Here is a 21411-nt window from a genome sequence, read left to right as displayed (position 1 = left end):
GTCATATTTTCCAGCCTGTCAATGAGGCGCAGCATCTCAGCCTCGCCGCCGTTGCACTCGACGAAGCTGCGCACAACACTCATGGCATCGATGACATCCGCCAAAGGGGGGGCTCGGGAGGGCTCGTCATCGCTGTCAACATTAGAGGCCGAATCGGTCGATCTCGCAGCTATCTCGCTGTCGATGTCGGCGTAACACGTCTGCACTGTGCACTCGACATTTGCGCACTCGGAGAATCCAATTGGAGTGCACTCCTCGTCCGCGTGCAAAGCCTCATATCGAGCGCAGAGAGTCTCCCCTTCTTCATCAAACGGGCAAGTGACAGCGGTGACAGCAAACTCAGCGGAGGTTGCCTCTTCTCTCACAAAACCGGCGTGCTCAAAACACCGTCGAATAACGGTGGCCTCCACCTGCCTCCATGCGTGAACAATGAGGCAAATACCACCGAGGAGGTCAATGTTATACTCCTTTCCGTTGTCATAGCAAAGGAGCATTCGCTTCAACAGCGTGTAGCGATATATTTTCCTGGTATGGTGTATGACGCCCTGGTCCATCGGCTGCGATAGCGACGTCGTGTTCGGGGGTAGAAAGACCAGCCTGATTGCCTGCAGGTTCTGAATGTCGCCGTGAGCTGGGCAATTATCGACGACGAACAAAACGCTGCGCCCTGCGGCCGCAAACTTGCGGTCAAGGTGCCGCACGTATTCTTCAAAGAGTGCAGCCGTCATCCAAGCTTTCTTGTTGTTTTTATAGATCAGGTCATCCTTGGATGGCAGTCGTGCATTTTTGAAACAACGAGGCTTTTCTGTCTTCCCAATAACAAGCAGTGGCAGCTTGTGCTCACCGCACATGCTTGCACCAAACAAAACAGTGATTCTATCTTTGTTCTGTTTCCGCCCCTTAATGTCTGCCTCCTTCAAAGCGAACGTCTTCGTAGGCAACATTTTGTAGAACAGAGCAGCTTCATCAAGGTTGTAAACATCTGCTGCTTCGTACTTGGCGAGTAGTGGAGCCAAGGTGTGCTGCTTCCAGCCGTCGACAACAGACTGATCCGCGCTCGCCACAAACAGTCACGAATGTCAGGTTGTTGCGCTCCTTAAATCGGCAAAACCATCCATTGCTGCATTTAAACTCAGAATGTCCAAGTTGCAGCGCCAGCTGGTTGGCCTTCTCACGCAATATGGTCCCATTCACAGGAAGGTGTGCTGCGTTGGCTTTCTGCAGCCAGTCGATCAGAGCTGCTTCAACGTCGGCGTACGTAGGCGGGCGTACTCGTGTACGCTTTGACGAGTGCGTCTTGCTGTAAGCATCGAGAATTTTCTCCTTATTCTTGATGATGTTGCACAGCGTTGACAGAGGCACGTGGTGCTTTTCGGCGAGAGCCGTTTTCGACGCCGTCGACTTGCTGGCCTCTTCAATTAAGCACACCTTTTCGTGCAGGGACAAGCTCTTGTACTTCGGCATCTTCCTTCCAAGCACACCTCAATCAACTAATTCACAGGGAAGACACTCAAGCGGAGACAGGAGACAAATGGAGCAGTCGCACCGAATCGCACAATGCTCGCCAGCCGACATCCAAATGGCACAAAGACTCCACAAAACATTCACTTCGCTAGAGTGGCTAACATCGCTGTTGAGATGATGATGATCATGATCGCAACCGCACGCATCGCCGCCTGGCAATTGCTAAAACATGGCGTCTACGACGTATTTCCGGTAAAAAAAAACATGGCCTTCGAGATCCGTACATCAAAAAAAAAATGCATGTTTTAGTTACAGCCTCCGAGATTCGCAACACCCTTTGCATATCTTGGAAGTCGCGGCCAAGTGTGCCAATTAACCGGGAAGTCGCAGACTGGCCGCACCAATTATCCGGTTAAATTTACATGTAAAAATTTGGGACCGCGCAAATAATACAAATTATCCGGGATTCCCAATTAACCGAGTACAAATTACCGAGGTTTTACTGTATACCAAAATACACAATTGACAGGTCCTAATGGATATATACACAATTGACAGGTCCTAATGTGCAAATTGTGACAACCATGCCATGTACAGCATGATTTACATTACATGGTCTTGGGGCGCTCGTGGCCGTTTAAATGAATGGACACCTACCACAACTGCTATGATGAGACATTTCTGTATGACGAACATAAACTGACACATTGTAACATGAAAATCATGTCATGCAAGTCATGTACGACATTATTTACATGCCACGCTTATGGTACCCTGGCGGCCATTTCGCTCGCTTGATATACACAAAAATTGGTATTGCAGACTGTATGATGAACATAAATCAGAGGTGGTGACGTGAAAATCACGACATGCAAGTCATGTATGACATGATTTACATGCCACGCTCACGGTGCCTTCGCGGCCATTTCGCTTGCTTGATATACACCAAAATTGGTATTGCGCGACGGGACTGTATGGTGAACGTAAATTAGAGGTGGTAACGTGAAAATCATGACATGCATGTCATGTACGACATGATTTACATGACACTGTCATAGTGTGCTTCCGGCTGTTTTGTGAACTGGATATATACCAAAACTGGTATGGTATGACACTAGTGCTTCATGAACATAAATGACAGGTCATACATTGTATATTCCAGAATATACGTTTCGATAGCATGGCATATACCGTATTGTATATGCATGCATGCATGTCAAACATGCGATATATAGTGAACTGGATGCTATGGCATGAATGACTTCACTTGTCTCAAAGACAAACAAGGTGATGTAGCAGCTCTCCGCCGGCTGCTTCGCATTTCATCGATTCCCACAGTGCGTGGGATCTGCCGTATTTTTTACTTCCCATTTTTACACCCAAAAACCCGGGGACCAAAGGCAGGCTGCTATGGAAAGCACGTCATTGCTTAATTTTCATTTTTTCATCCACTGTGAAGTCGGGGGAAAGGGGGGGCTGCAGTGAGACTCCCCCCCCCCCAATAGGGCACCCTGCGCATGCCTGTGACAGCGAAGCATCAGAGGCGTTTTAAAGACGATAGGCTTTCTTAGGATACTTGAACGCAGAAATTTTGGTCTGTCTGTCTTTCTGTCTGTCTTACACAATATTAATGAGCACTAACAGACAATAATGCCAAGGAAAGTATAGGGGATGTTATTAGTAGTAAATGTAAGGTAAATGTGAAGAAAGAAAAAGTGGACGAAAAGATAACTTGCCGCGGGCAGGGACCAAACCTGCGACCTTCGAATAACGCGCTACGTGACGCCAATAGGCAGAAAAAAGAGTGTTCCACATTCGCTGTCATGCCTACTGACGGCGCTGACTGACGCTTCCACGTTTAAATGTACATATATACCCTATATAGTGGACGGGGAGATGGCTGCTGCGGTAGCCCAGTTGGTAGAGCATCGGACACGTTATTCAAAGGTCGCAGGTTCGGTCCCTGCCCGCGGCAAGTTATCTTTTCGTCCACTTTTCTTTCTTCACATTTAGGTTACATTTACTACTAATAACATCCCCTATACTTTCCTTGGCATTATGGTCTGTTAGTGCTCATTAATATTGTGTATAACAAAGAAAAACGAGCCCTTAAAATTAACATGTCTGTCTGTCTGTCCCACAATTCAGCCACCCGGCCAAAGTTTAAGCTGAACGCCCAGCCATCTTGAACTAGTAGCTGCGTTCATACTTGTGAACATTGTCAATCAAAAAGCAAATATTACGCATATCTGAGGTGCAACATCAATATGTAGGTATTAGGTGGGGTGTTCCTTTGCTAGAAATGCATAGATACGTAATTCTAAAGACCCTAGTGTTTCTTAGGCTGCGCTGAAAATGCGACGCTATGCACGAAAAATTCCTCTGCCAGTGTTTTTTAGGCTGCGCTGAAAATGTGATGCTATGCACGAAAAAGCCTTCTGCCGACGATATGGTGCTCCCACCTGGCAGTGGCCCTGGGTTCTGCACAAGCTCATGTTTCCCGACGCCACTGCCAGATGGCATCCATATCTCACGCAGCGCCTCCTCTATTTTATCAATGCCAGCCAGATGCAACCAATTCAACCTAGAGGAGGCGCTGTCTGAGGCAGGGCAAAACATAAATGGCAGAAGACTATCGTCCTTCAACAACGTTTGCAGCGAAGCACGCAGGTACACGGCCAATTTTTTATTCAGAAGTATGGTGACATGTGTGTTGCTAGGCCATTAGTGTTGTTGCACAGACTTGAGATAGACTACCGAACTGTCGACATGTAATTGTCACTTGTTTCTTTGCACCATGTCGTTTATATTTGTGTTTCTCCCAATAAACTTTCAGTTGCTAGTCTATCCTTGTGCATGTGCCCCCCTTGTCCCCGTTTTTTTTTCGTAATTTTCATCGTAATGGATTACCAACTCACCAAGCTCTCGGTTCTTCTCCTAAGGGATGTTGGCGGAGAAATGAAAAAAAAAAGTTATTATTGTGAAAAATGTGTTATGGTGGTTCCTATTGACAAGATTCCACAGCGAATAATCAGGTTGAATTAATCACCTTTATTTCTGTAACTTTGCTCATTCTCTGATTGCTCATCGTGCAGTCGGTGGAGACTGTGATCCAGAGCATAGTGGAGCCGCTGCTGTCTGCTGTGAGCCAATCGGTGGAGGCCATCATCCTGACCATGCACGAGGAAGACTTCTGCACGTGAGAGCATCCCGTTTTCTTCTCTTTGTCTTCTACTCCCTTGGTTTGAATCTGGTGGTTTCAAACTGCTCGGCAAACTTAACTGGTGAACTGCTAGGTTAGTGCTAACCGTTACTTAAATAAATGCATACCCAACAATATTGATTGAAAAGTTGCATGACAGAAATGTTACTTTCGGTGCTTTGATACATGGGAGCCAACTTTGCAGTGTTTGTTTGCTTTGTTTGTCTCCTGCTATTCTTTAAAACCTTTCATTTTGTAGACATGCTTCTGATGCAAAGTTGAAGTGGACTGAGAATCTTGTAGCTCTTGATTAGGCCACTCTATGGCAACCAGCATTGAAGGTATGTGTGCTAACTGCTGTTGCCACAGCACAGAACGTGACGGGCAGAGGAAATGGTTTTCAGGTTGCGTTTTTGTGTCTTCTGCAAATTCACAGCTCGTCTTGAGGTATTCTAGTGCCTAACCTTACTGGGCACCACTAGGCTAGGGTGCAGAAATGCACGCGCTCCTTGAAAAACACGGGGCCATTGACTGAGCTGGCTGGCCCCGCCACAGTGGTCTAGTGGTTACGGCGCTCGACTGCTGACCCGAAGGTCGCGGGATCGAATCCCGGCTGCGGCGGCTGCATTTTTGATGGAGGCGAAATTGTTTGAGGCCCGTGTACTTAGATTTAAGATGCACGTTAAAGAACCCCAGGTGGTCTAAATTTCCGGAGCCCTCCACTACGGCGTCTCTCATAATCATATCATGGTTTTGGGATGTTAAACCCCAGATAATATTACTGAGCTGGCTGAACACAATCAGCAACAGCGAGCGTTGATGCAGGCATGCATCTGTTATTGTTTAAAAAATTGTGTAACTTCCGTGGTGTACTAGACAACAGTGATGTACTCCGGTCGCACACTTTAACTGCTGCATAGCACATTCCTGTAATAATTCATATAAAACAAAAAAGTCAGCCAGTTTCATGCTGTGAAAAAACCGTTGGACTGCAAAGCTGGAAGCCTGCGAGTGTATGTGAGGGTAGACTAAAATAGCTGAAACGAAATGAAGAAAGATATCCAGGATCGGACGGGATTTCAACCCGGGCCCTCTACGTGGCAGACCATTATTCTACCACAGAGTCATGCCGGTGCTTGAAACTCCTTTGCAAAAAGACCCTATACAGGCGTCATGTCGGGCAAAGAATCACGTTAACATATGTAATATAGCGGGCTGGAAGAGTAAAATAACAACCAGGCATCACACAATGCGAACTGCACAACGAGTGGGTCACTGAATGCTTCCGACCCATTACATAGGGCTCAGCCAAAATTCTTCATCATCAGCCACAGCACAAAGTGCACATGTTGCCTTACAGATGTGTAGCGAGTACAACGCTTCTCCACAGAATGACGAATAATGACATAGTCGGTGCTTCTCTATTTCAAAAAAATTAGGATTTATGGCATAGTGGGTACCTTGTGGTGTACTTGTATACAGTAGACTCTCATTAAACGGAACCTGAAGGGACCAGGAAAATATGTTCCGTTTAACAAGAGTTTCGTTTACTGAGAGATGAACTGGGTTGAAACATTCAGGTATGAAACCAATAATACTAAAGGCAGTTGTTCCATTTAAGCAGCAATTCAATTTAACAGATTTCCATTTACTGAGAGTCCACTGTACACTCAAACCTCGATATAACGAACATGGATATAACGAATTATCAGTTATAACGAAGTAAATGAAGAATAGTCTTGTCATAGATACAGTGTTAAAAATAAATGTTTATCACGAATTTTCGGATATAATGAAGTTATCTTCGTGGCAGATGTGACTTTGTTATAATGAGGTTTGAGTGTATTAGTTGCCCCAGCAGAGTTTACAACGGGCTCTAGAAAGGCCACTCTTCCAGCTTTCACTGTTAAAGGCCAACTGCAACGAAATTTCGCACACCTCAAAAAGCCGATTTATAGGCGGTCTAGCCGGGGATAATGCTACCTGCCAAATTTCAGCTTCGAAATGCAAGTGATTACCTCGGAAAAAAACCCGCCAGCACCGCAATTTTTGATACCGAAACTAGAAAAACGACGCCATTACAACTGACCGGAAGTGACGCAGACTGCAGCCCGACTGACCGACCTATGCAGGCGAATCGTCTGCTCTGCGCTCCGAAGTATTCGGTTCGCAGCCGCGCCACAGAGTTTTCTTTTTAAATGGTGACGAAAAAAACAAAGTATGTAAACATCCACCGTGAAGGAAACACGGATACATGCGATAAAACTCTTTTTCTAAGCATCGGCTGCCCACTTCGCACCAATCGTCTCGCCCTGCTGTCTTGGAGAACTCACTGGTTCACAATAAATGATGCTGGTGGTTTACACATCGGGTATTCTCGCTTCGTTGATAGACCACGGACGGTAAGACAGCGTTGTTTTCTATATCGATGCTGGGTTTGGCACAGCCCCTTTTCTACCGAAAGCGTCCCTGCATTTCTGTAAACACTTGTCTGACTGCACCCAAAACCTAACACATTAAACCTAATATAACACAATTTGTTTTCTTAAAATACGTTTACGTGTTTGAATTTCTTTGAACCGAGCACGACTACATTTCTGTCGAACTTTGCTGCTTTGACTACTAGCAACTAAAAGCGAGCCGATCAGCTTTTGGCGCTTTCATTACTCGCGCATAGATGGCGCAGCTAGTCTAGCGCTTCGCGGGGCGTCGTTTTACTGGCTTTACGTTATACTAATGTCTTTAGAATAGCGTCACGCTATATTTTAGCGTGCGAAACACGCTGACACAAGCATCTTAGGCTATACTAAAGCTGTCTAATACGAATACCTCTTGTCGCCGGTGCTTCTCCATACACTGGTCGGAGCTTCCCGCTGCTGGGTTTGCAGTGGCTGAATATTGAAGGCACTTCGTCAGGATTCAACATTCTTTTCAGTTTCAACAGTATTTGGGCGAAAAGAGACCGGTTGTACATAAAGTCGTTGTCTTTGAAGTGCGCCGCGTAAAGTACCACACTCTTCGATAGCTCCCATTCCTTTCACCTCACCGCGATAACCCGCAGCTATTGGAGCTTTACGTGTTTCGGAAAAGCGTGAAAGCTAGTCCCGTCCGTAACATACGTCTTCCAGCAGCCTACGGCCCTGCATTTCGTCCTGCAAAATAGCGCGACGCAGAAAAGGAAGGGATGCGGCTGCAGAGAGTTCTGCTCACATCGGCCGTGGACTGTGATTTACGTCATTTCCGTTTCTGTCCGATTTCCCCGGGCACACCGCTAGGGCTCCGCGTCGTCTGCTAACTGACAATTAGAGCACCGATTATAAATGAAATACGCGACTGCAAGATTTTTCACTGTGATTATCATTACTTACCCAACATATACAACGCATTCCGAGCGAATTCTGTCCAAGTCAAATTTCGTTGCAGTTGGCCTTTAACTGTGCTGCATGTTTCACGCAGGCCTGGCGATTTTTTGAGGTTGTGTCACAAGCAGTCTTGCAAAAAATCCTAATAGCTGCATGATAAGGGTATTACAGGTGGTCAGAATCAATGTCGACCCCCTTGTTGATTGTCCCTTGTTCTCTGCAGCCCTGCTGTGGACCGTATGGCTGCCCCCGATGCCCCCTGCTCGCTGTACATGCGTGAGCTGCAGCAGTTCCTCTTGCACTGCCAGAACGACTTCTTCTCCTCGTGGCCACCCGCTGCTGCTGTCACTCAGGGGTGAGTGTGGAGAGTAAAACATCTTTATTATTATTAATATTGGAATTGAGCGAGGAGCGGGGGAGGAACCCCTAGTCTGGTGTCCCTAGGATGATTCTGGCGATGTGTCGAGCCCGTTTTATTATGGCTCGGGAAACCTCGGGAGGTCCGTCGCGGAGGGCAGTGTTCCACAGCTCTTTTTTGTGTATTGGGTGGAGGATAGATGGCAAAGGAGGGAAGAGGTTTGTGGTGCACTCAGTCCTGACAAGGAAGATTTAGGGCGACCTGCCACGGCCCGGGCAATCGTCTGCCTAACGCTGTGGAGACGCCATCGCCATTGCTCTAATGCACCCATATACTTATGTAAGGCACACAATGCCCCTCGCAGCAGAAGGCATCTCTTCACAAATTGTCATTAACGAAAAGTGTTTGAATGTGCTGACATAAGCTGAAACTGGGAATGGGAAGAAACCAGAGATGGGCGAATAGTTAACTAGAGGTTCAAATGGTTTATTGTGCGTTCACATATATAAAGAGGGCGAGAAAAAGAAGGGAGGGGAACCATGGAAGGAAGAGGAGTGATGCGCATGGGTGTGACAATGACATTATACCAAGATGCTTCTGATTATTGCCTGAGATATCGGAATTCCTTGTCTGTAAGGGTTAGTGAAGGGGCACTGACACAACCCGCGCCTTTGCACATCATGGTGTACTTTTCAAATATTTCACGTGCCAGATTGTCCTCGTATCGGCGCAACGCTTTGGCTTTTTTCAGCAGCGGAGCGCACCCACAGTCTGCGCAATGGATAGCTAAATTGCTACCGTGCTTGTTCTTGACGCAGCGAGCGCCCGTCCTCGTTCTCACCCCATGTGTTTGTGTTCATTAAGCGCTGCATTCTAATGGATCCGTACCAACGAGCTCGCCTCAACACCCTCTTAAGTTCAAGTGGAATTCAAAGCAAATAGTGATTTGGCCAAAAAATGTTGAATTGATTTGTTCAAATAAGCATAGACCACTTATAACATAAGTCATCGGAGTCGCGAATACCCGCACTATAAGCGGTGCTACACTGTAACCAAAACATCATTTTTGAAAGGTTTCACATGTGCAAAATGCGACCAACAGGCAGCCGCGCGATTTTGACAATCGAGGCACGTGACTTGGGTGTAAGTTTGCATCCGCTTGAACTTGCAAATGTTGAACGGTTAAAGGGACACTAAAGGCAAATAACAATTTATGTCAGCTCAGTGTATGACAACTTCTAAAACGGCAATATTATCGACAGCAGTGCCCTACTTACCGAGAAATTAAGCTAAATGTATCACATGATGAGCGCCACGAGTGGGACATTTTCGAAGTGATCCCGATGACGTATGAGAGTCTGCCTACAATAAATCACCAGTAATCAAACTAGCAGCAATAAAAAAAGAACCTTCCGTGCGTAAAAAGACGTAATAAAATGCTGTTTGTTCGTTTCCGTTTGATTCATGGAAAAAAGAACCTCTGTGGTGTTGCCATGGGGAACGGCGCGCGTGGTTCAAAGGTTCTGTTTTCACCGAACTGCCCTTCGCCCGGCGCCCTGCTTCGCTCACGCGGTCATGTCTCAGTGGTAGTTTCGGGATCGCGTACTGCCGCGTGTGTTTTGCGCGCTCGTGAAAGTTGCTCTAACAGAAAGTCCGAGCTTCGATGGCCGTTGTTGCTGCTGTGTGTCCCGCTACTTTCGCTCTGCTGCTACTAGTGTCGGCGGCTGCGCAGTAAAGGCGGGCAACGTTGGGCACGGCAGCAGTGACTTATGAAAGTCTGATTTCAGACGGGTGATTTGAAGTGCGCTAACGCGATGCGGACCACTACAACGTGATTTTATTTCAAAATAAGCACTTCCTTGGCATAAAAGTAGCACTACAAGGTTTCTGGACGCTATTTCAACAATCAACGTCGACCTAATATTTGCCTTTAGTGTCCCTTTAACGTCCATGGACCGGCAGCGCTGACATAACGATTGCGGGGGGGGGGGGGGGTGAAATGCGCCATAGCCGAAAGTCCCCGACAAATCGATTTGGACCTCCTCATCTACGCAAACCTCACCGCGGTACCACACTGCACACAAAGTATACATCGAACAGCAATTGAAATTCCGCAGGTTTGGATTTTCCGGGCTCATGCACGATGTTGAAAACAGTAGTGACCACAAACCACCACTCGAGTGCTGCGCATGCCTGCTCCCATTTTCGTTGAAGATGTAAGTAAGCTTGCCCAAGACAACACGGAGATAGGGTGTAAAAGAGATCACGCTCCCGAACTAAACTGAGGGCAGCACGCGTGAGATGTAAGTAAGCTTGCCCAAGACAACACGGAGATAGGGTGTAAAAGAGATCACGCTCCCGAACTAAACTGAGGGCAGCACGCGTGAAACGGAAGTTTTGGTTCGCTGGTCAGTAGAATAGCACGGCAACTATCCTGAAAAAGTCTTCCAAGCTTGTTAGTCCGTGTGTTGGTGGTAAAGGCGAAAGCTCGATCATGTCTTAAAGCATTTTCACTTGCAGGCCAATCGAGGTCGCATGCTCAATATCTGCACTCTACGACGATGCAAGTATTCTCCCAACAGAAAACCTAAAAGCCGAACAGCGGTACCGCGCACTTGATGTGGACGCGGGCGTCCGCTCGGAGTGGAGCGCCCATGACAAGCGGTCGAAGCCAAGGGGGCAAAGGCTTCTCCGTCGCCTTCGCAACCTCCCCCTCCCCCCACCAACGCTCCTTGTTCGCTTATTCCGTGTCCTCTCCTCTTTATTAACACTGCCGTTGCTCTCTCACCGGCTGGCGCACCTCCGCTGAGAGGCCCACTCGCTCTTCGCTTCTCTGAGAATTTTCTGGCAGCCGCATTATAACCGGTCTTTCATCTCAGGGCACTGCACAATAAGCGGTTCTATGGGAGAGTAAACGGAAGTCAGAAAAAACTGCGCTATAGCCGGTACTGCGCTGTAAGCCGTTATGTTACAAATGGTCTGAGTAGTGTATGTCACATATTATAAGGAAAAGTGAGCCTTTTTATCATGACTAGGCTAACTTGCACAATATTTTTAAGAATTGGAACTATAGTCCGATACAACTTTAGAAGTCCACGGCATTTTCCTCCTCAAAGGCGTATGCACACAAGCCTGCACCAATGGGCATGCACTCCTGGCTGATGTCATAAGCCGAACGGCTGGTGACCCCGCCTTCGAAGAACATTGCCAAGTGCATGAGCAGGACTAGTATTTTTTCAGTGGTGGAGGTGATCGGCTGCTGTGCTTCGGCCGTCTGGGTGGGACGTCTCCAGACTTCTCAGGTTGGGTCCGACTATAGGCTTGTGTGAATACCATTTTTTTTTGTTACAAGTGAAGTGGAAACCAATTCCAATAGTAGTAGGATTTAAATAGTAGTAGGGTGTAGTTTATAAGTGGTAAAATATGTCACCTTTTAAAATTTGCTATACTTAGCCCATTTAAGCCTGCATAACACACTGTTAGACTTTAAAAATAATAATAATCAGTGTGCAGCTAATATGTGCATTTAGCTTCGAAGTATTGCTTCGCGGCATTGCGGATTTCTTCTGGAAAGGTGGTTTCACGGCATAGCTGCCCCATGCTGTAGTGAAACCACCTTGTCAGGCAGGTTGCATACGGTAAAATGCGCCTAGTTGTTCATCTTGGATACTTCAAATATTTTAAATTCGTGGCAAAAAGAATTAAAATACTATGATATTCGTTTGAATATTCTAAATGCTCAAATATTTGCCCATGCCTTGAAGAAACTTACCAGAGTACCTGTTTCACAAAATTGCTGCAGGTGTATGCACAACATGTAATCATTCTGTAACCAGTTCCCAGGCATAAAGTATGCAGTCAGCGTCAGATTTTTCAGAGTCCTTAGGTACCGTCAAATCATCAGTCAGTTAGTTAAAAAAAACAATGCATGTCTTCTGTTGTATCAAAAGGCTCGAATTGCCACAGCCATGCCCGATAATACATTCAAACCTCATTATAACAAAGTCACATCTGCCACGAAAATAACTTCGTTATACCGAAAATTCGTTATAAACGTTTATTTGTAACACTGTAGCTATGACGAGACTATTCTTCATTTACTTCGTTATAACCGATAGTTCGTTATATCCGTATTCGTTATATCGAGGTTTGAGTCCTTCACTTATATTTCTTCACTCAAAAGGCCTTCTGGTACACTTCTCAGGTGTCTTGGTTTCATTCAACTATGGCACAAAACTTACTTCACTAAATTATGGGAAAAGGATACAGTGCCTTTCAGTAGAGCTTATATCCGGAAATTTGAATATTTCTTTACATTGCAATTTCCTTTAAATCAAGGTTCATTATAGTATCAATGTTTGACTGTACTAGTTCACAAAAGAAACTGTTGTTTTCGTGTTGGTGTTAGTGCAGCATTCTTTTCTGGGGTTAATCAATATTTGAACTGCTGTAGTATACTTGTTCATTTTGGCAATTGTCTTTATCACTTAAGTGAGATGTTTGAGCTCGTAATGGCCTGCTTTGAGCATATCAGCTGTGGCATGAGAAACATGTTCAATAACTGAAACATCTTGGGACCATTACTTTTGATCGAGAGATGCAAGAGCAAGTAAGTGGGATGTGCAACTGTTAAAAATGTCTATGGCAGTAATAGTGAAGGAAGGTTAGCAGCACAGAAAGGGGCATCAAAATTCTTCGCAGGTTGCGGGACCTGGCGTCACGTGCCTTGGAGCTGCTCGTGCGGCATGCGAGCTTGGTTCGGCCGCTGGCCGAGGGTGGCAAAATGCGGCTGGCCGCCGATTTCGCCCACATGGAAATGGCGCTGGCACCGCTGGGCCAACCTCTGGCCGACTTGGGGCGTCCCTACAAGGTGGGCTGTGTGTACTGTGCAACGTTTGCACAAATGCTATTGGTGTTTTTTTATGTTATTTATAGAAATTTTGTACAAAAGAGAGATTGAGATAGAGAGAATGAGTGATTTGACAGCAACTTGTCTTGGCCTGCACTCCGCTTTATGAAGATCATCAGTGTACTCGGAAACCGCACCGTGCCTATTTAGTAACAAACTAAACCGCACCTATCTAAGTGACACAAGTTTAGAATATGCCGAGGAATAAATTTTTATGTACAAATTGTTTCATGTAACAGACTTAGAAAATATGTTTGAAAGTAAGCTTTGAGGTGCAGTGGACATCCATAGATGCTGAAATTGTACTAGCTGCTTGGTAATTAGCTAAAATTTACTAATTAACATGTAAACAAATTCAATAGGCTGTTATGCCTTTTCTGCGGGACATACCTCATATGGCCTTTTTAACATCATCTGTCCTAGTTACTCATGGAACTTCAGTCTCTTGTTCTGCTTTGGTTTCAATTGAGGATGGATGACTTATCCTTGAACTGTACATTTTCTTGTACTAGAAGCTTTCTGCTAGCTCCATTATGTAATTGAAACTGCTGGTAAGTTTGGCTTGCTTATATTTTAGTGCATACCTTTTGGTCTTTCCTAAAGTTTCCTTTTGGCCATTTTAATAATGCCTCCTTACTGCTGCCTCCATCTCTTTGACATTATAATTCCTGATGTCACTGATATTTCTTTCTTTTTTTTTATAGGTCAGATTTGTCAGCTCGATAAATTCTATTTTTGATCTTGAGTTAGTCACTTTCGTCTGCTGTCATTTCTTTATCGAGTCTTTCGTGGTTCAATAGAGTTTGCTTACTTCTTGAATTGGTGCTTTATTCCCAACTTCAAATGCTGCTTCATATGTCAGTCTAGTTACAGTTTCATTTAATTAATTACTTCTTGTACATACGGCAACTGGTGAATCGTAGCCAGTGAGTCTTTCATCTGGAATGAAACCTGAGGGCAGTGCGGTACTTGAAATATGCATTGTCAGATATGGTAAATGATTTTCTTTATTTTGGCAGTCACTACAAGGCCTGATGTTACCAAATGTGTGTGCAGGTGCTCCGGGCTCTGCGTCCTCTGCTCTTCCAGAGTCCCCAACACGTGGCCCAGTCCCCCATGCTGGGTGACGTGGTGCCTCATTCGTTGATGCTACATTTCCTGTTTGCCAAGGCACCACCTGAACTTCGCTCACCGTACGAGGTGTGTGCCACCTGCAGTATCGACTTCCTGTGTGGTTTGACTAGTAGCGCGGCAGAGTGGATTAGAGTGTGAATATCAGAAGGTGGTATTCTTTTCGATAAATTAGGAGGAACTAGTGGTTCCTCCTAATTTGTTGATTTATCAGTACCTTGCCTTGTGGGGCATTATCTAAGGGGGGCAGTACAGCAAGGACATAATTGAGGTAAATGTACGATAATGCCTTAACGAGGTAAGACATCAATTAGTGCAGGAGATGCTACTGAACTCACGAATGCAAACTGTACTAAAAAACAAGGTATAATAGCGTGTGAAAATATATATTAGTATTATACAAAATATAAAAGCAACTAATTAAGCAGCTACAGAAAATGAAAACAACTAAAAATATTGTCTTACACAAAGACATGTCCACAAAAAAAGAAAAAGAAAACAGATAAGCAATATGTCACATTACTATCTGTGTTCGAGTGTTAGAAAATTTTTAATATACAATATAATAGTTTTTCTTTCAATTAAATATAGGATATTTACAACTATGAACATTTCTTTAATATCGCATGTACTCATGTAATGGCAGAAACTGTGTAAATGCTGAACCAGAACTTAAAAGAAAATCCTCCAGAAAGTATCTTTAGAACTTATTGTATGTAAGCCACAATCTTGATGATTTATAGGATTGGCAATGTCATCTCATGCAGGGTCGACAGTCCTGAAGATGTTTTTCCTCTCTGTTTCGATATTTGGCATAACAAGGCAGGCATGCTGAGTTTTTGTTGCCTGCTAGTTGCAAAAGCATAGCCTCCGAGACACTGCTGTTGCTGGTACCTGAGGCATCACTATTACTGCCAAGAGACAGTAATGATAACGCTGGGACAATGCTGGGACAATTGCTGCTATGACAAGAGGGTCACTACAGCAATGACTCATCATGGATGGTACTCATGAAAGAATCCTGAGCATGGTTCCTGCTGTCTAAACGAAGCTGCTATTCTTGTGCACAAGATTCTTGCCATTTTAATGCCGAAGCATTGAAAGCCTCGCTATGAGTAAAAAGCATGGAAGAAGTGCGTGTGTGCGCAGGTTTTCTTTCCGCAGTAGCAGAGACCATAAACCTTAAAAAAAAAAAGAAGTGAGGAAAAACAAATAATAATAACACAATATACTTTAAACAAGTTTTCCTGAGTATTTGAACCCATGATCTCTAGCTCAGATGCCCATTATGCTGGAGACCGCACTTTAAAATTTTCCACGTTCAAGCCAGTGTATTGAGATGCCTGATGCATCTTACACTGATGCCTAGCACACGTTTACTGGGGTTTCGATCACTTGATGAAAAAACCAGCAAAGAACAAAGGACACAGAAAAAAAAAAGGCAACAGGATGAAGCTGGTCCTGTCGCCATCCAGCTTCGTCCTGTTGCCTTATTTTTTTTGTGCCCGCTGTTCCTTGCTAGTTTTTTCATCTGCAATCATGTACCAACTCGCCCAACTATCAACATTCTTCGATCATTGCTTATTGTTACAGGCGGCGTCATGGTCCCGCAGTCGCTATTCGAAGTGGCTTGATGAGCACACGTCCGAGAAGGAGCGGCTAGTCTTAGTGCGGTGAGTTCGCCCGCTTACAGAGGAGGGTGTTTTGAAGTGCCGATAATCGGTATCAGCATCTGTGTTGATGCTTGTGAAACCAGAATGTGCATTCAACTAGGCCCGTACATGCTGTGGTGCTTCATGATGCGTCTTCGATCCCAGCTGTGTGGTAAAAATGCACAAGCACTTGCTTACTTATACTCCCTGAGAAGTATATGCACTTCTAGTTTTATTTTGTGCATGACGAATAATTTTTAAAAGGTTACCGATGCGAATTTTCGAAGCTGTTTACTCTGACTGACAAATCTACTAAGTACAGAGACGGCACTGAGCAAGTGTGAAGCTCAGTAAATGCTGATAAGATATTTTGTTTTGACATTAAAATGGCACTGCAACAGTTTTTGAACATGGTCAGAAAGTACTGCTGATCGGTAGTCGAGGCTCCTGAGAACATGTGAGCCAAGCATTATAGCGCAGCACGCAGCCTGGGATTTGAAATTAATTTTCAAATTCAGCAAGAAATCACCCACTCTTCTCTCGACAAATGATGTCATACCGTATTTACTCGCGTAATGATCGCACCCCTAAATTTTGTCGTCTAAATTCGATTTTTTTTTTTTCCCCGCGTAATGATCACACCCCGAACTTGCCGCGTCGATATGTCGTGTGCCAAGTCTAGCCGATGATCATCGCGTTTATCATCTGTCGAATGTTGCGTTAATAACTCTTCCAAACTCGCCAAGTGAACTGCACGCACCAAACATATTCGTAATTTTTGCCCACCGTTGGCGGAAACGCGCCATTTAGGATTGCAGTAAAGGCAAATGCCGCAGTTTTCACTGAATGCCCGCCATGTGTTTTATGTCTGTGGCAGCTGAACGCGCCCATCTTTGTTTCTGTCATCTGAAAGCAGGCATCACTACGCTAATGCCGTAAATTTACTGATTTAAATGAAAGCATTCCTTATTTAGACAGAAGAGACTGTCTTGACGCGCGTGACGTACTCACAACCACCATGACTGACGATAAGAAGAAAAAAAAAATGCGGTCGCTTCGCTCTGTGGGCCGCCATGTTTGTTTTGCTATCTCGCACTGTTACAGCGGCGGCCGCCTGTTGGTCGACCTGTTGTCATCCCGCAGCAACAAGCTGCCGACGCATTCCCACAATTCCTGAAAAAGCCGTGTCGCCGCCATCCCAGCCGCCCGTCACGGCGTCACCTGACACCACGTTTTTTTGGCTGTGCTTTGTGATCGTCTGTTGAAGCGCCGTTTCACCATGGGGCGGTATGCGAGCTTTACTGCCGCGTTCAAGCTGAAGGCGCTTGATTACGCGCTAGAGCACGGAAACCGCGCTGCCGGCAGACATTTCGGCGTCGACGAAATCCGGATCCGATATTGGAAAAAACAGCGCGAGAAGCCCATGGCTACGAACAGCACGCGCCGGGCTTTCCGCGGACCCAAAACGGGCAAGTTCCCTGACATCGAAAAGGCACTCCTCGAATACGTGAGGGACATGCGCAAAGACGGTTGTGCCGTGTCGTTAGACATGGTACGGACGCAGGCGCGCACGGTTTCCCGGAGGCTGGGAATAGCCACAAAGGACTTCCGCGCCAGTTCCGGCTGGACGACACGCTTCATGCGGCGGAATGGACTGTCGCTGAGGCGGCGGACGTCGTTGTGCCAGCGACTTCCATCCGCGTACGAAGACAAAGTGATCGATTTTCACAGGTTCGTCACGAGGATACGCCAGAAGAACGGTTTCCTGCTGTCACAGATAGGCAACGCCGACCAAACGCCGTTGACGTTTGACATGCCTCGAAGCACTACTGTGAACGAGAAAGGTGCTCGAAGTGTGCTCGTGAAAACGTGTGGTGCGGAGAAGCAGCGGTGCACCGTGATGCTCGCAGTGATGGCAGACGGGCGGAAGCTGCCGCCGTATGTGATTCTGAAGCGGAAAACAATTCCAAAGGGAAACTTTCCCCGTGGCATCCACATCCGCGCTCAAGCAAAAGGGTGGATGACGGCAGACCTCATAGTCGATTGGGTCAAGACGGTTTGGGGGCGAAGAGCAGGAGCGCTTCTGCTTCCTTCACTTCTTGTGCTGGACAGCTTTCGGGGCCATCTCGTTGACAGTGTCCGTACCGAGCTGAAGGAGCGGCGCACGGAAATCGCAGTGATCCCTGGGGGTCTAACTTCGCTGCTACAGCCTCTGGACGTGTCACTGAACAAACCGTTCAAGGACAACGTCCGGAGGCTGTATGCAGAGTGGATGGCGGCGGGCGACCACGATTTCACGCCAAGTGGCAAAATCAGGAGACCCTCCGTGGAAGTCCTCTGCTCATGGATTCTCGAAGCGTGGAGTACCATTTCTGACGAGGTGGTCGTCAAGAGCTTTAAGAAGACTGGCATTTCCAACGCGCTCAACGGGACAGAAGATGACCGTCTGTGGGACAGTGAAGACACTGCCGATTCCGACAGGGAATCGTGCGGCGACGACACTGACGCCAGTGACGCTTCGGACTCAGAATGAACGTTAGGGGGTCAGAGAGTTCAAAAATAAAAGGGCAGTGTTCCATGCATGTAGCTCCTGCGTAATGCGTGCATTTTATTACAAAGGTAAGCCTTACTCTACTTTTATTTTTGGTTATGTTCATGATAGCTATCGTAAGAATTCAGATTAGCGACTTCTTTGCGTTTTCGGTGCTCAGAATATTGTTTCACGGAAAATTTACCCCGCGTAATGATCGCACCCCGAAGTTGGCGTCAATTTTTTTGAAAAAAAAGTGCGATCATTATGCAAGTATATACGGTATACCCATAATGACCGCGTTTTAAACCCAAAAGTCCACGGCCATTGGCTGATTTGAGCGTCATGAGCAGCTTAGTTACCATGGCTGCCGCGACGTGCTCGCATTCACATTTAAAGTAAGCTGCGCATTCGAAGAAAAAGAAGGAAGAGAAAGTGCTCAAGGTCGTGACACACGCTGACGAATGGACGAAGCTTCTTGCCTCCTCGTCATTCTCCCCAGGGTAGCTTTCAGTGCGCTCCTCGGTATAAAAAGGAGAGAGAAACCGCTTAAAGCGTGGGACAAATCCCTGTACTCTCCGCTCGTACTTGACTCCTTTAATGAAGTAATTCCTTTAATAAACTCCTTTAATGAAGTAATTTGATGATTGCTTGCAAAAGTGTTGCAGGGCCCCTTTAAAGTTGATCTTAGCATGGTGCACCTACTGACATCGACTCTATTGTGACGTCAGGCTACAGTACCAATTCTGGTGACCTTATGCTCCAGTATAGCTAGGTAGTTGAGATGATGTCAGGTACCAAAATAATGAAAACTGGTGCTTGTGCCTCTTTAAAAACATTCAAAATGGCCGCTTGTGCATCACCAACGGTGCCAGGGAATGGAGTGGCCCTGGAAACGACACAATATCTTGTGCTAGCATGTGATGAGAAGCTCATACTGTCTCGTGATGTCGGGGTACACTAGGAACCGAAACACGCTTTTAAAAACACATTGCAGTGTTTTAAGCTGATGGCAACGTACTGTATACTGGGCCCGTATTCTCAAACGATCGCAAAAGGCGATAGTATCGCGTTTGGTGACGTAGAATTTGATGCGTTCAATAAGTAAAAAAAAGACTTGCCTGTGACGTCATTGTTGCAACTGGCCGTTGGTAGTACGAATGTCCCACAACACAGGAGTGAGCGCACTGTAAAAGCGCAGAGCAACCCGAGTGCGGCGTTTTCGAGCGTGTGCTGCTGCTTCTACGCAGTGGCCAGGCTTGGCTGGCTTGGCTGTGGCTACTTGAAGTATAAGACGTGTTGAAAGTGCTTTCAACGTTTTTTTGCTCGATTATTTAATGCACAGTATAATATTTCAGGAATGCAACTTTGCGTGAAACGTATTTTCGTTGAGAGTTTAACACGGCGTACTCGGAGAGTTCAGCTGTAGCGTGCCGCTGCAGCGACATCGTCTCAAGATCTCAACATGTTGCCGGCTTGCGATAAGCCACGCGAGCAACGCACGGTTCATTTTCCTGGGACGTTCAAACCACGAAAAAAGACGCGCTGGCAAAGAACGAGTGCTGATAACACCCCAAGGTAATGCTCGATGAAAGCTTCAGCGTAAAAAATGCTGCGTATATCCACCGAGGATTGAATACTAGAAGCTACCGCCTACGTCACTGAAATGCTAGACTTCACCACGAACCGACGGTTAACGGTGCCTTCGTTTATTGCAAATATGTCGAGAGCACCGTCGAGCAGCATGACGCAAAATTGACGTCGGCGAAATTACGAGATGGCGCCCTAACTTTTCCGGTTTGCCCAATAGCCAGTCATCGCGCACCAAAGGCGATACTTTTGCGATTGTCGCCTTTTGGGAATACGGGCCCTGCATCATGAACAACGAAGCCACATGCATCTTGAAATGCAAGTTGACTAGTGTTGACTGTCGTTTGCTGAAGCCCTTGCATGTTTTTTGTTTCTGTCATACTGCAGCTGTAGAGACATCATTGAACTTCATTGAACATGGACAGTCATATGTAAATCTGCGTTGTGTTGCAGTGGTGCAATGGAGTCGTACGTGCAGACCGTGCGCCAACGGCAGGGCAAGGAGTTTGCACCGGTCTACCCCATCATGAAGGAAATCCTCGAGAAGGCCATGGCCCAGGAAAGGGCCTGATACCGCTTCGTTCCCACTGGGAGTGACTCTTAGATTGAATCCTCGTGAAGGTGTTGTACAGCTCAGATCCGTTCAGGGGAACTTGTGCTTTGTTAGCAAAATAAAGGTGTTATTGATACTGTTTCTCGTAGCAGGGAAACTCCCAGCAGTTAATGTATTTATGGGGTGGGCAAGCACCGTTTGTGGTTGAAGAAAATTTGAAAGGGAAATTTTAGAATAGAAGAGAAATAAAGAAATTGTACCTGGGTGGGTCAGATATTCAAAGTACATTGTAACCGAGAGGCAGTGGGTGGGACCTTTGCTTAGTTTTAGTTAACAGAGTTCTTACATTTTGGTGCGGGTGTGTGTTTGTTTCAGTGACTGTCCCTGTACATAGTATTGTGATTATGTACTTCACCAACTGTGTGTATAGAAAAAGGAATTAGGATGATCATGGCAGTAAGTATTTTTACTGTTAGAGATAAGTGGTAGGTGAAAATTTTCCAAGAACTGCTAAATGAATAAAAAAGACATTCCAGGCAGTACCGTTGCACATATACTGTTCCTTTTCACAGTAACGCTTGAATTTGAGGGTGCAGCTGTAATTTGGTGTTTGCTTTTAGGAAGAATGCTAGAGTAGAACCCTGCTGATGCATTTTTCAC

The 21411-nt window shown here is 45.9% G+C and overlaps 1 protein-coding gene across 1 annotated transcript in view; it reads left to right on the top strand.

Moving 5' to 3' along the window:
• LOC119372528 (conserved oligomeric Golgi complex subunit 5) overlaps nt 1-20887 on the top strand; it is a 43074-nt gene extending 22187 nt beyond the window's left edge. Inside the window, exons 14-19 of the mRNA XM_037643008.2 lie at nt 4560-4663; nt 8252-8383; nt 13088-13256; nt 14352-14495; nt 16020-16099; nt 20652-20887. Coding sequence (XP_037498936.1) covers nt 4560-4663; nt 8252-8383; nt 13088-13256; nt 14352-14495; nt 16020-16099; nt 20652-20769 — 747 coding nt within the window. The 3' untranslated portion in view covers nt 20770-20887. The remainder of the gene's footprint in view (nt 1-4559; nt 4664-8251; nt 8384-13087; nt 13257-14351; nt 14496-16019; nt 16100-20651) is intronic.
• Nucleotides 20888-21411: the final 524 nt, after the last annotated feature.

Source organism: Rhipicephalus sanguineus, chromosome 10, assembly GCF_013339695.2.
Source record: "Rhipicephalus sanguineus isolate Rsan-2018 chromosome 10, BIME_Rsan_1.4, whole genome shotgun sequence".
Classification (NCBI taxonomy): domain Eukaryota; kingdom Metazoa; phylum Arthropoda; class Arachnida; order Ixodida; family Ixodidae; genus Rhipicephalus; species Rhipicephalus sanguineus.
The sequence above is the reverse complement of the archived record's forward strand: the minus strand, read 5'-3'. Positions and strand labels throughout refer to the sequence as shown.